The sequence below is a fragment of the Monopterus albus genome, unplaced genomic scaffold, assembly GCF_001952655.1.
Source record: "Monopterus albus unplaced genomic scaffold, M_albus_1.0 scaffold22.1, whole genome shotgun sequence".
In the NCBI taxonomy this organism is placed as follows: Eukaryota; Metazoa; Chordata; class Actinopteri; order Synbranchiformes; family Synbranchidae; genus Monopterus; species Monopterus albus.
Window position 1 is genome coordinate 1583467 of NW_018127902.1, and position 16121 is coordinate 1599587.

The window sequence follows — 16121 nt, forward strand, 5'->3', positions numbered from 1 at the left end:
CACGCCTGGCAGCACGGGACTCTTGAGCCATGGCTCGAGCTTAGCCCTAGGCCGACTAATCCTCAGTGGTGCCACCGCATCAATGGCAGCCTGACAGCTAGAGTGAAAACCTAATGCGAGATCCTCTGCGTCTGCAGAGTCAGAGATTGCAAGATTTTCACTAAAGAAGGCAGAAAACTGAGCAGAAGTGGAAGAATTAAACATACGGCAGAGCCGTGGAGTAGCGCAGGGTGCGGTTGTATCACAAATAAAGTCAAATCACAAATAACACGGGCAAATGATCAGAAGACACAGCGTCACAGATTTCTATTTCACAAACTGGTACACCGTAGGATAAGACAAGGTCCAAGGTGTGCCCGTGCTCATGGTTAGGACTAGCCACAAATTGTGTAAGATTAAAAGAATCAATAAGATCTAAGAAAGCCTTAACTAAAGGTTTGTCAGGACAGCAGACATGTATATTAAAATCCCCAATAATTAAAACCTGGTCAAATCTAGGCATAAAGTGGACCAAAAAATCAGAAAAGTCACCTAGAAAATCTTTATTGAACTTAGGTGGGCGATAAATCACAGCCCACAATAAGGCCAGAGAATGACCCAACTCAATAAGGACATCTCAGAGCTGGAAAAGGAGGGTGATGATAAAATCTGCATGCATTTAAAAATTGTTTTATAAATAGTCGCTATTCCCCCTCTGCGGCCCGATGGCCTCGGGGAATTAAGAAAAGTACAGTAGGCTGTGAGTCTGGAGCTACAGTTCCCATCATGCTTTGGGGTATGCAAGCACCCTGAAATCGTTGAATTGAGAATCAGATATGACACAGAAAAGCAACACATCATCCTATCTGACAAGCTTTGACTAGCTAATTTTTGAAATGTTTGCTTGTAAAAGCAAATGTTCGCTTATTAATTAATTATAAAATAGTTGCCAATAACTTTTGCCAGTTAATAAATTGATTAATCACCTAATGGTTGCAGCTGTCTTTTGAACAGAATGAGGCTAGTTGTTTCCCCTTGTTCTCAGTCTTTGTGCTAAGCTAGGCTACCCAGCTGCTGGTGTTAGCTTCCAATTTATTGTACATGAGAGTGCTAGCCTATCCTTTTCCACATCAAACACTCACCTTAGGGTATGGGGCACCAGCTGCCTGTGTTGCCTAATGAGAATCTAACCAGGCTAATGAATTGAAGGAATTTTGATCCACATTTCAGGTTTACTCTGCCGGTCTTCCATGTCTCCTTCAGAATTCAACAGTAACAAGTGCTAGGCCCATGCATTGGCAAGAATCTGGCGATATGCTATGTATCACAATACAACGCTTACGATTCGATATGCTGAGATACTGTAAATAAGGCAATGCATTGAGGTTTTTTAAATCTAATTTTAGAAAAACAAATTAAGCAACACACTACCATATGCATAAAATCTATAAAAAATTACTTTTTCATGCAATCAGTTGAGTGGAGATAGATTACAACACTGCCATCTAGTGGTCGGGGGATTAAACGCAACTCAAACGGATGTTTTTGAGAATAGATACAGTATTGCAAAACGTAATATCAAGATACTCAGGTGTATTGATATTTTCTAACACCTCTAACAAGTGCTGGTGTAATCATGGTAATTACAGTACTTTCTGTTCATTTGGAAGTTCCTGCTCCATTTGCTGCATCTTTGACTCCTTCCTGTTCAAGAGTCAAGATTTTTATTTGCCATTTATGTATAAACAGACAGTCTGGGCATATAGGAATTCTTGTGCAGCTCTCCTTTGAAGTCATGTAAGGAGTCAAAAACCAGAAAGAACACTTAGTCTTAAAATAAAAAGTTACATAAGGGCACCAAAGTATTTAATACACAATACACAAAAATAGGGTAATAGTATTTTCCACAGTGAACTTCAAACATTGACAAACATGTTCTTTTTAGAACTGAAAAAGCAGAGACATCCACTTCAATTCTGGGGTGGATCCAGTGGTCTGGGACTAATTTAAAGGGGAGTAGCCCAGAGAAAACTGCCCAGGCTTTTTTCAGCAAACCTTTAGTATGGAAAGTTGTCAACCATGATATTGTCAAGTGCCTCCCTTATTGTGAAGTTTAATTTGTTTAATTGTGGTTTTGAGCTTTTGCACGTTGCTATTGTGAGACATCTAAAGCCGTGATTAGAGGTTCGACTGTTCCTCAGGTTGGTGTTTGGCTGTCAGAAGGGCCGTAAACATTTTGTAGAAAAAGTGCAAATAATCCTAACCTACTATCCTTGAGTGAAAAACTTGTGGGTGATCGCATTCCTGTATATTAGAAAAAAAAAACACAGACTTTCCTCTCTAACCAACACAACATGGGCCAGTCAGTCGGTTCAGCTGAACTCACCAAAAAACCAACAGCCCAAATTCTGCTCTGTGGCTGCACTTGCACACACATATAGACAGGCACATAGCTCTGGGGAACTGCTGGCACTCTTTCAAAAGTCTGGGCAAGACTATTTAAAGAATTGGTTTACCTCTTTTTAAGTAAATAGTCAAAGTCAATGCAGCTTTCAAATGAAACCCATTCTCTTTCCATCTGTTCAACAGTGTTTCCTGTGGGCACACACTCACACAGAGCCACACCATCATCTGGTTTGTCTCAGTGCTTAACATGACCCACGTGTGGGAGTTCTTATCTGCACTGGGTTTATGCAGCTGCCTACAGCCTCCTCCACATGCTCAACTGCTCTGACAGCAGTATGGAGTCTCAGAGCTCATCAACGAAGCAGCACTTCATGTTATCCTGACAGTTTAAAAAAATACCAGTTAGGTTTGTTGGATGTGTTTTGACAAGGTAGGAAAGTTTTATCAGCGTTCTGCCAGTTTTACAGGCCAGTGTGTGTGTTTATTTAAAGGGCAATATCACTCAGTTTAAAGGGGAGCAGAAAAATAGTCCCTATGAACAGGTGACCACATACCCAGAGGATTACCCAGAGTAACAGGGACAAAGGTTGTGAAGTTTATTTTGTTTAATTGTGATTTAGAGTTTTTGCAATTCAAACTCGATGCATGGCATCTAGAGCATTCTGGATGAACACAAAAGCAATGCATGAGCTGTAGTCACTGATTGGAATGAATTTAAACTTGCAATAATGATCATTTCAGACATAATTTAAGACATGTTACTCTTTTACTAAATATTAGAAAAAGACAATTCTATGACTTGAGGAATGCGGAGACATTTACTATATAATTTCAGTTTTAGTAGCTTGTGCCAGATAAACTGTGCATGTCTTTATTGTATTGCGTGAACCAGTGTTTTTTCAGTGCCATTGTTGTAAGAGCATATTGGTGCTGTGAGGACATTTTAGCCTGTCCTTACAAGTTTAAATGACTTTTTGAAGGTTAAGACTTCAGTTAGAATTACATTTAAGGTTATGCTTAGGTTAATTACATAGCCATGCTTACTATTGAGCAGTAATATTATGTTAGTGTACTTAATGCCAAGTTAAGAGTACAATTCAGTGAGCAGATCCATAGCTACCCTCTGGTTGTGCTGGGCAAAATAGATCAGAAAAGTGTAATAAAGTCAAAATGAAAACTTTACCTCAAATTAACTACTACAATGCCTCCCACAACACCCACAGATAAATGGTTTAAATCTCTTGATTCTATCACTTCACAATTTTACTGGAAAAACAAGAAACCCCAAATCTACACTCCAAAAGAAGAAATCACTAGGTGGCCTAGAAGCACCAAACTTCTAATATTATTGCTTGACTCAACAATAACAATACCAAATCTCAGATGGGAAAATGGTTTAACTCTCTCCCTCAGCTCCGACTTCTGGACAGAAATTTGCTATAACATGTTTCCTATAACCAGCAATGTAAACTTACAACTTATACAATACAAGACCATCTATAGGACCCATGTTACAGAAAGTAAAATGTTCAAAATGGGTTTCACTGACATAGGCATTTGCTCACAATGCATTCTAGATTGCACCAACAATTATTTTAATGCTACTTGGACCTGCCAACCAGTTCATTCCCTTTGGATAGCAGTGACAGAGAAACTCTCCACCATCTTGGGCTGTAGAATCCCTCCTTCTCCATCACTTTGTTTACTCAGTAATATCATAGAAATCGACAACCTACCAATTAAATATAAAAACCCACTCCTCATTTCTCTAGCTATTGACAAGAAAACAATCTTTCAAAACTGGAAATCAAAAAAAAAAATCACTACACATAAACCACTGGACCAACCTTTTGATCTTCTGATAGTTTATGAGCTTTTTATGACACATGGAACCCATTTTTAACACATTTCAACTTGAACCAAACACCTGGGGCCAAGGCCACGCACATTCCCACCAACCTCTAAAACTGTAACAAGCTGATTTTATTAGTAGTACTATTAGCATCATCAGTATTGGTAATTTTTTATTGATTTATTTTCCCTCCTTTTCCCTTTCTTGCATTTCATAGACTGCATAAGTTGGCAATACCCACACTTCACACACTACAATCTTGTAAAACACTATAACCTTTTGTAATGTCATGTATCTGTGGTCTTGTCTCCCATGTTTGGTAGTGTTGTTAATGTGTTACTTCAATAAAAAAAGTGTAATAAGTATTGGTAGGTAACACAAAAGTATATAAGGAAATAAAAATCACCACCACGACCCTTAGGGGGCTCAATAGCTTTTAAACCAACTGTGAAAGTTCATTGTTGAACTTAAAAACAGTAGTTGAATTAAAACTGAGTAGTTGAAAGCCACACAATAAGCTTCTACTGTAGGTGGACATTGGACCACTGAGTTTAAATATTGTTTTTCTTGTCAAAATAGCTTCTTTTTTTTGTTGACATACATGACATACAAGGATGTGCCACATAAAACCACATCTGTGTCTACAGGTCCATCAAACACTGATGTTTATTCATGAGTACTGGTGTAGGATGGTACAGCCTCACAGCTGGTATGACCCCACTGGGAGAAAATGCAGGTCCTAGCAAACAAAAATATCACAGCGTTTAATGAAGTCATGCTGTGGTTCTTTTTGAATTATGGTTATGTAAAACTGTGGTCTATGTGTGTATGAGAGTCTCTTACTGGTTCTGCTTCTCTTTTTTTTTTTTTAAATTGTACCACAAAATAGCACAATAACAAAACAGCAGGACATAGAAGACAAGACAATAGATACAAGACCTTACAGAAGAGACAGAGGGTTTTACATTGGTTGTGTGTGAGAGTTTGAAGTGTGGGTGTCTTCAACTTATGCAGTCTACAAAGAAAAACAAAACGGCTATTTAAAAAGGAGGGAAGAAAGAAAAAAATGTGGGAGAGACCCAACCAATTGCATGAAGTGTTCCTCTCATAAACAACTCCCAGACCCTGAGGAGGGAGCTTGTCCATGAGGTTGTCACCAATCCACTGATGTGACTGAGGGAAAGGGAGATTTGGTTCATGTGCATTCACATGTTACCACTGTACTATATGTCTGTATCTTGCCTATGTAGTTTATACCATTTTATACCATTTCAGTATATGAATACATGTGCATGCTAATGCTTGTGTGTGTGCCTTTAGAACAGTGTGTCTTTGTGCTTTGTGCTGCATTGCATTGCCGGGGGCGGGGGCTGTGGTTTTTAATAGGAAGGGCTACACACGCAGATGGATCTTTGTTTACTTGCAGCTGAAGCTCTTCCACACGCACATATAGACTACACACAAAGAGATGCACAGTGGTCTAACTGAGCAAAATAGTGTTGGAACAGCTGAGCGTTTGATGTGATTTCAGTGTTTTGGTGAGGCTAGGGTTGATTAGACTAGAGCTGTGAGGGGGAGCTACCCTGGTGGGACATTTCCTACAGTTCCCAGCATGCTCTCAGTTTCATGTAAGGTTTAGAGGGTTATGCATGAAGAAGGATACAAGGAATTTATTGCTACCTTCTTTCCAGGAAATGTCCTTGGTGGGAGCTATTTTGTGAAGTTCATCTGACTTATCTCTCAGGCTCTCTGTTTGTACTACTTTTCTTCTGTTTGTGGAAGTGAAACTATCATGCCACACTCTCAGTTCTACTTTGAGACAGTAAGGAAATGGGTACAGTCTGTACGGGTCACCAGATTTGTAGCTAGGTCAGCATTTAATTGACTTGTTTGGTGCAGATGTCCATCATTCTCTGAACAAAGGGGCTTGTGCCACCAGCAAGTTAACAATGTGTTTTTGGATGTAATATCTTCATAACTATTGGATGGAGTTATCCTGAATTTTGGTACACATATTCATATCTCCCTCAGGATCAATTTTTGAAGATGGTGAAGATCACATGACTCCTCTAGCACCATCATCAGGTCGACATTTTTCTTTAATACTTTATGGCTGAATACCTGCCGAACTAATGACACTTCCATTAGCCCCAGCTGTGCTTTGTGTTTAGTGCTAATTAGCAAAACATAAAACATAGCCAAAATTATAGCTTGTCATTGTGAGCATATTAGCATGTTGACCAGCATTTAGCTTCAAGCACCACTGTGATAAGGTACAGCCTACAAAAGATTGGTTGGGCTTCTTCCAAGACCGTTACCACAGTGATACCAGCCAAAATCATAATTACAACCATACCTTTCTATTTTTTCAGCATACTGAATAACACAGAAAGCCCAATAAACAATCGGTAGCCTAATACTACAAAAATGTAAACATCTGAGGCTCACCACTGATAATTACAGCAGGAGGTGATGAGGAAAGTTGGGACAAAGAGTTTAGTCTGTATGTTACCACAGATTGACCGATACCCATTTTTATCCATCTGACAGCTGAAGAGAGCTTTTTAACTGTACAGGTTGTCAAGGGAGGGTGAGGAGGGCCTTCAGGACATGATTCATCCTGGGAAATATGTCAAATTTCTTTTTGGTAAATTGAAAACTTGCCATTTTTCTAAGTTTGCAGTAGGTGAACAAAAACATAGTTATAGTTTAAGATTCAGCTGTCATAAAGCATGCTGTTCTGATTCAACCGTCTAAATGCTGTGCTGTATTTGTCTGTGCTCCTTTGTTTCTTCCCCCTCGGCCTCTGATGGTGGGGGGTAATGGCTTCCTTCCTGTGTGAGATGAAAGTGCTTGTATGGATGGACAAATGAACAGAGCATCTCCCTGGTTCACAAGGACTGTGAACCTCTGCCAGGAAGGGAAGGGCTGGTCTAATAGTTTCAGTCTGAGATGGAAGAGTGTGAGACAGTATGGGGGTAGGGGTTGACAAATCAGAAAGACAGATAATAATAACAAAAGCAGAATCAGAACAAGGAGAGAAGGAAACAAAAATGTGGAGGCAAAGAGCAGATATCAGTTTATTATGTGTTCTAATGTTTTGAGATAAATGTCGGATTGTTCAGTGGACTTTCACTTTTTCACAGTTCAGCATAGATTTGAGCATTTGAGACCAGAGGCCTAAAACTTTGTTGTGACGAGAGGGGAAGAAGGGCAGATGTGCTGCAACCGAGGCTTTCCGCGATGGAAAATTAATTATGTATGTATGAGGTCATGTGAACAAAATATAGGAAAGAAAGTAAAAAATGCAAGGGAGAAGGGAAGCAGAAGAGACAGGTAATGAGAGGACAGAGGTCCAGAAAAAAATTAACTGAGGATTGGAATAAGATTTAAAAGAAGGACTTCTGTAATTATCTGAGAGGGAGGGATCGGGAAAAGGAGAATGAAGTGAGAGGAGGCAGGAAAGTCAAGGTAAATCTCTAGAGCATGAAGAAACGAGGGCAAGTGAGACAGCGAGTCACAATGAAAGCATTTCAGCAGACCAGCACGCCCATAATATCGGCTGCGGCCAAAGCAGGCATTTCCTCTGGTTGCACCACAGCTGAAGTGTCTGAACTGAGTGTGTTTTTGACCCACAGACCTCTGGCCCCTGCAGACACTATCACAGACGTAAACACACAGCGGGAGGTAAGAGGGACCCAGTCCTGTGGATCGACAACATGTCGTCCAGTAATCCCCCCAGCGGCCTCACGGACAGGAGTGGTAGCTTCTTTAAGGTAAGAACTGATGGATGACTTGGTTGATTTTTCAAATGTAATGGAAATGTAAAACACATCACTTCTTGTGTACTAAATGTGTTTTTCTGGGAAAGGCTGACTCAGGTCTTGGTGTTTAGAACACAAAAACTCAGTAACACTATGCTGAATCACTAGTGTTACACAGCCCCACAGAACCAAAAGCTAGTAACTACATCTCAGTTTAAGTTCAGAATCTGACTTTCTGGCATACATGTTACTATGCAAAATATATGCTAATGGATGGTATCCATTATATGACTGGCATGTAAAATGTCAGTTTATAAGATGGCTGGTGATATAGACACATCTAACTTTGGCTAAAGGTTCAGTTACATACAGTACAGTGCAATTGTTTTAGACACTGTATGTTTATATTCTTATCCATCACACACTACAACAAGTGAGGCATCTGACCAGTCCCAGATTCATTCTTCAGCCTGATAAAAAGCCCAAACATACAGTCATAAAGAACCCACTTTATTTAAAACTGTGTGCAAGTCTTTGCAAATATTGACTTGATTCAGTTTTTTTGTATGTATTTCAATTAAAATTAAAGGTGAGACATGTAACAATATAAAATCAATCGCTCCGCCCGGCCCTCTCTCTTCCTGCTTACTCCACTCTGCTCCATATTTCACCCGACCCTTCATGTATGTGAAACCGTCACTCAGTTACATAGTTTGGAGGGAAATTCAGAAAGTTAGCAGGTGAGACCCATTAAAATAATGGATCTCACTAAGGTGACTGCCCTGCTTTATGTCTCCAGTAAACACAGCACAACTGGGCTACCAAGCCCCTAAATTTGATTGCCAGGATACCTGTCTGGAGAAATCTCAGACAGTGAATAATTTTTTTTTTAAATGCTCATACAGTAAAGAAAACACTGTGTGTTAGGTCGCATTAGCATGCTAGCTGATTAGCTCTGACTCGAGATAGTAGCATGATTTGGTGTTGTTCAGACAGCTTTAATGTACAAATTGGAGATTCATTCATTGCATTGATTTCAGTGTAAATACATATGTACCAAAATCAGCAACAGGCACACGTACGGTAATGTTATTGATTAGCTGCATATATATATAGTCATTTCATTGCAATCATTTCATGTAGTGCTATACAAAGATCACTTTTTCTCATATGAATAATAACAAATAGTACTTCATCACATATCACAGTCATTATTATGTAACTGCTCTCTGCCTTTGTTGAGACTTGGGGAGTATAGTTCTTATCCTGTAGCACAGTTCTTATAGTTCTCATAGTTTTAATCAGTTGAAAACATTATTCTTATACAACATATTTTAGATTACTCTTACTCTTACTTACTCTTAAATTAGAAAAATGTTATCTTAGCTCTTCTGTTTATTAGGAACAGCTTTGTGTATTCATAAGAGAATTTATGCATTCAGTGACTGTTATCTTGTCAAGTTTTCATGCTTGGTTCAAATTCAGTTCACATTACAAGTCCTGACAGGGCACATTCCTTCATGTTTTCAGGAAATGTAATAAGAGTTTTGATTGGAGAAACATAAAAGTGGAGCTGTGTCTTGCCAGTATTCCTTCTCTTTCTGCTGGAAATGAAAGCTGCCAGCTGTGCTTCATGGCAGCCTGACAAACACACTTATAGAAGTAATAAAACTTTAGCCCTTATTGTTTTCTTTCTCTCTGCCCCCTCTCTCACTCCCTTTCATCTGTCTCTCTTCCCTATGCCTTTTCTCTCTCTTCTTTTGTCTCACATACACACAATGTCATCACTGTTGCTCAGCATTCCTCACTCACACAGAAAAATAACACTTAACCAGCATTTCCCTCATGCTGTCCAGTGTTTTCCCTAGGATATTTTTTTTAGCAGTGATGCTGTGCACTTCCACAAGATTGCGGGGCTGGGCTCGTATTTATATGCATCAGTGGAAGGTTTTAAATTAGCATTTATATATGCTGTCTCTATATTTTTGTCCTCCCCAGCTACATACATGAAAGGGTCAGAATAATAGGAACACCTCTGAATATAGTGTAGTTCAGTACGACACCACCATGTGATATCACACTTTATGATTAATTTTGATATTTGATTTGACAGCTATGGTGAGTGACCAGTGGACCAACCTGAACATTTAGCTAAACCTGCCCATCACCTCCTCATCACCTTTGTTCCCTTCACCAACATGCCCGTTGAAGTCTGCCCCAGTCACCACTCTCTCCCCTCTGGGAATACTCTCCATCACCTCATCTAACTCACTCCAGAATCTCTCCTTCTCTTCTAACTCACACCCTACTTGTGGAGCATAACCACTGACTACATTCAACATTACCCCTTCAATTTCCAACTTCAAACTGATCACCCTGTCTGACACTCTTTTCACCTCTAAAACATTCCTCACGAGCTCCTCCTTCAGGATCACTCCTACCCCATTTCTCTTCCTGTCCACACCATAATAAAACAGTTTGTATCTCCCTCCAATGCTACGCGCTTTGCTACCCTTCCACCTGGTCTCCTGCACACACAGTATATCTACCTTCCTTCTCTCCATCATGTCCACCAGCTCTCTACCTTTCCCTGTCATTGTGCCAACGTTAAGAGTCCCTATTCTCAGACCTATACTCCTGCCTTTCCTCTTCTTTCTCTGTCTACGAATCCTTCTACCTCCTCTCGTTCTTCGACCAACAATAGTCCAATTTCCCCCAGCACCCTGTAGGTCAACAGCACTGGTGGCGGTTGCTGTTAACCCGAGCCTTGACCGATCCGGTATGGAATTCACACTGATGATTCGCATGTTTACATTTGGCATGTTTTTACACTGGATGCCCTTCCTGATGCAACCCTCTCTATTTATCCGGGCTTGGGACCGGCACAGAAGTCACTGGCTTGCATCTGCTGTGGCTAGATTAAGAAGAAGAAGAAGAAGAAGTTAGATGACTTTCCCTGCTCATCACCTGCCTTCTATTACTAAGGGCATCAGATAAAGTAGTACTCAAACATGCACAGTGTTGATTACAGTAGTTGTTGGTTACAACTTAACGGTGCATTAATTAAGATTTTAGACATTGTCCAATAAATCAGTTGGAATGGAGCAGAACATGGTGTCTTGCAGTTGTACCACTCCCCTCCATGACACACTCTTACCTACTGTATAGCCCTACTGCTTCTCTGCCCTTTGTTTTGATGGTTGGTCTAGACATTAGCCCTGCCTGTCACCTAGCGAAGGTTATAAAAAGAGTTTTTTGAACCATGAGTAGTCATTTCAAACACCCAACTATGGAGGAGCTCTCAGCAGCTAAAACCCCAAAGCAGTGGCTGCCAGACCAAAAACGCAGTGTTATATTGTACAGAGAGAGTAGGACAAAGAAATAGCAAAAACCAGGGTTAACATTAGTTTGGCTTTTTGAGAAAATAAGCCAAAGGTCTCAAATTTGATTCAGATGTGGTGTTTTTCTTCTCAAGCTAATATGTTTGTTTTCATAGCATTAGTGACTTAGCATAGACATGATTTTACCTTTGTATTGAACTAATATTTCAATTTCAGAGCAATTTGAGCTTTGTGTCAAATTAGTGCTTTGCAACCAGAGCTTTCTATTGGACTGACCAATTTTCTCATTATTCAGGTAATGCTAGATTTGGACTGGAGGTTGCATTTTGTACAGTTTGTCACAACTAGGCATCTGTAGTTTATGTTGTCAATAGGAAACAGGATGTGGTGGGAGGGGCAAATAGTGGGTAGGAGTGGCCTAAAGTTTGATTTTGTTTTGAGTCTCCCTCCAGACTGAAAAGAAGTTAGGTAGAGTAGCTTTAATGTACAGTAGTGTGAATACAGATAAGGAGCTGTGAGGGTATTCTCATGCTAACCTAAACAGTAAAACAGCAACAAAGCTGATTAAATCTTTTATGATAATTTTATGATAATTCATTATAGGCACCCACACTTATGCAGATTAATATTCTCTTTTGTTAAGCTGTTGCTTCTTTAATTTATATAATTTAGAGGTTCCAGGAGATGAACAGTCCAACGTTATCATTCATTTGGAATCTTGTTTCTGGCCACCCCGTGAATGTAAGTCCAGTAGTCACTCTCTTTTAGCTTTTGGTCTCTACCAGTTTTTGAGGAAAATATCCGGCCCTTGGCTGCAAGATGCTCTATTTGGTGCTTAGCGAGATAGCGTGTGTGGGTTTTTATAGCTTTCTTGCTGAAAACAGCTGCCTGCTCTGTCTGAAAGCCAGTGCTACAGTATGAAACAGTAACATGGGCTGGGCAGTCATACAATGAACTGCAGCTCAGTGTAAAGCTTAAGGGAGCTGCAGAGTCATGTTATAATTCTAGGTTCATCACTGTGAGTCACACCGTTCATGTTGTAACAGTGTACTCACACTGTCATTTGATTTAATGTTGTCAGATCATCTATTATAGTCTTTTTGTTCATGTTATTTTATTATTTGGTAGGTATTATTAAACCCTTGATGTTTTTGCTATAGGTAGAAGTAACTAGAGTTCGTTCTCTTGCAGGTTTGCCACAAATCCCACAATTCAGAGGCTCTTGTTTTCAAAATTAATATTTATTGCTGAAGTGGATGTGCTTTGTGAATATCCTTACTATATGGTATGAATAAACTTTTTTTTAATTTAATTGTACACTGAAAATAGAATTACCATTTTGCAGTTGTATGCCTGTCAACCAGTCAAACTCATGGGAAGGGGACCAGCCTGAGGTCACTGACCTTTAACTTTGACCCCTAAAAATTTAATCAATTCATCCTTGAGTTCAAATGGACACTTGAAGAAATGCCATCAGAGCATTCCAGACATATCGTATTCACATAAGCCAGACTGGTGTATGGATGGAGAACCTGAAAACATAATGCTTCCGGTTGCAGCTATTGCTGGCATGGAGGCATAAAAATGAACTTTACATGTCACAACCAAGACAGTAGCCCACATCAAGTTTGGCCTGATAAAAGGAAAATTAGTGCATGAAAATTTATAAAAAGCTGCTCCTGGTATTGGTAATGCTGTTAATTGGACATGTATTCATAGTTTAGCTGCAGCCATGCTCATGGCTCTTCTTACTGCTTTGTGTAAAGGCACCTAAAACCTGTGATGCTTGCTGTGTCTCTATAAAATGTTACAGCTTTCACCTGGTTTCATACAGTATGCTCACTTCATTCCATTTGCACAGATGAATGACCGCTTTCAAAGCTAACAAGGACAGACGATGAAGTAAGAAACAAACACTGAACGTTGTCTCCCTTTAATTTCCTTTGCAGCTTTTTCCATCATCACTTCCCTCCATGAAAGCGCTCTGTGTCAAAACCAAACATAGTTTCCCACTGACTCCGACCATGGCTTTCACAGCAGCCCATGCAGAGAATCGCTTACTTCTCCATACACATGTTTATGCTTAGACACACAAACATACAGTAGTTTTAAACGAGCGGAATAAACAACCCTTCCTGTGCGTGTGTGTAGCTGTACGTCATAAACCCCAGTTTGAGTTTTATACCATGGGATCAGGACAGTCTGGGAAAGTGAGGACATTTTGGCCAGTCCTCACTTTCTGACATGGAGTAGCAAATGCATTATATCAGTGAGTGTCTTCACAAAGATAACTGTACAAACGTGTATTTCTGTGTGTGAAATTTGCATCCCTGCTTCATTCTAACTCTGTATCTATATGTTGTGCAGACTAGAGTGAATTAAATCAGTAAAAAGTGGAAACAAACCCAGATGAATGAAGCAGGAGAGGTTCATAAAAGTCAGTGAAACAGACTTTTATGGTAGAGTGCCTTCCTGGATCTCATAAGGCCTTCATGGACACCACCATTAGAGCTCCTCCTGGCACTCTGCTGAATCACAATCACGGTTGCTAGCGTTGTGATAGAAGCTTGGGTTACTGTACATAACCATCGTTCTCTGACCTTCATTTTAAAGCTCAGGAATTTTTAGCGTCTTCTCCTCTGGCCCTTTTCTACCATTTTCATTTCATTTTCATATACTATAATTCAGTGGTGGTCTAATAAGAAAAGGTAATAAATGTCTTTCTACCTCTTTTCATGGCCAGATTTAAGGGCCCTTGGGCAAACGAAGACCTGCTGGTTCCCTAACTCTTGCCATACAGTATATGCATTGTGTTTATAGTAAACACTAATTTAGCAGTATGTACATGGCAGAAAATGGTAAGGTACTATAATGTAGCAGCAGCCACTTATAATGTTTAATATTTAGAGAAATGCACTTTGCTTTTTTACCAAGAAACAGAAAATAAGACTGGGCCACTGTATAGCCAGAAAACAGTTAGTGTAGCTTAGCATAAAGGCAGGAAGGAGTGAGAAGCAGTTGGCTCTGTCCAAAGGCAGGGTAAAAATGACAAGTTGTGGTTGTCAACAAGATTGCAGTGCTCCCTACATGCATTTCATTTTTAAACCTTTTGGAAGAATTAAATAATTTAGCTGTAATGGGTTAATTAGTGAGCTTTGAGTAAGTTGTTTACCCTTGCTTCCAGTCATCGTGTGAAGCTACCACCTCCTGCCTGTAGCTTCATATCTAACAGACAGCTGTGAGGATGGTATTGGTATTGATCTTCTCATCTAAGTCTCAGCAAGAAGTGAATAAACATACTGTTATGTCCATTAAAGTCCTTATTATTCACATTATTATTGTGCATTAATGATGCATACTCCTAACAAATGTTCATAACAGTTGTTCACATTAAAACGTGAGGCTTTGGGAGTATCAGCTGTCAGTTGACTGGTCTGTAATCTGGCCTAGCTGTCGTCCAGTGGAGGTCCAATCATCCGAATTTCGTCTGCATCTTTCCTGCATGCTGTAAGAGTATAACCTCTGTCAGCAGCCTGTGGGATAATTTTTTGTTATGTAAGAGGGCTGAAAGATGAGACAACCTAGTTTTACAAACTTTCCTTCTCTATACTGCCACTTTTGCTATTTGTAGCTTCTGGTTATAGGATTTATTTAGCCCTGAAAAATGGCACTCAGCTGTGTGAGGGTGCTGGCTAATCCTCCAGTTTTGGTCAGCTGTTTCCACCAGGGTTCAAACTGAGCATCACTGGTCTGTGTTGAATCATACAGTTTTCAGTGCCGCAGTAACACTGGTGCTAACTTGTCAGTTTGTGTTGGATAATAGGGTTTTGACCTGATACAAAGGCGAGGGAGCCTGTGGTTTTAATAGAGCTGGCTCCACTTAGTCCTCCAAGGGGGGAGGATTAGAGGGGCTTGTGTTTACTGTTGTCTGGCCTGGAGCCTGACTGGTCACCAGTAGTTTGGAAAAGGATGCCTCCTACTGGTTGAAATGTGTAGTTGAAGTAGAAAGTATTCATTAAAAGACCAAAAACTTGGGTTGAAGAATATTTCTTTAAGGCAGTCAAGACAAATTTGATAATATGGCATATATTTTGCATGTAGTTGATATTTATATTCTTTACCTCAATTGCCTAAACTTTCTGGTCTTCATTACATTGTGGTCTGTGGCCATCTTGGTTTGCGCTGTTTGACCCAGATCATCAGTGCAAAGCATCTGAATTTCTTCTATTTAATTATGGTTGAGGAGGCTCTGAATCCATGTGAGGGGAATGTAAAAAAAAACAAAAAAACAAGACAACAGGAAAACTATTTGTTGCCTTTGTTCACCTCTGTTGGAGTCCTTTTTTGTGGTGAATTGTATTTAACCATTCTGATTTAGGAATGAATTCTACCAGAATCTGTTCTCATGTTTCATTACTCTAAGAGGTTTTCAAGCAGTGATGGTGTGATGGTATGTGGCGGAGATGGGAAACGGGAGCATAATGTCAGACGTTGATGAGTCGTCTGAAAACAGTTTCTCAGTTATGCTTTGTCCTGCTGGTATCAGGGACTGTAAAAAACATTCCACATCTGCATCGTCACTGTTTGAATCTCAAAACAGCTGTGGGCTAAAATTAAATACAGTACAAAGAACTGCAGTGTCATGATTATATGAACTGTCATTACCACCCTTTATTCTGATAACTAATTACTTCTAACCGTAGATGCAGATGCCAGTAGTGACAGTTCTGATTGGTGTCAGCCTGAACACTGTCCTGCATGGCATGGGAGAGGCAGTCT

The 16121-nt window shown here is 39.9% G+C and overlaps 1 protein-coding gene across 1 annotated transcript in view; it reads left to right on the forward strand.

Annotated features, from left to right (window-relative positions):
- Nucleotides 1-16121, forward strand: part of rin2a (Ras and Rab interactor 2a) — a 45757-nt gene that overhangs the window by 13623 nt on the left and 16013 nt on the right. Inside the window, 1 exon segment of the mRNA XM_020594153.1 lies at nt 7876-8013. Within this exon segment, the coding sequence (XP_020449809.1) occupies nt 7957-8013 (57 nt within the window). The 5' untranslated portion in view covers nt 7876-7956.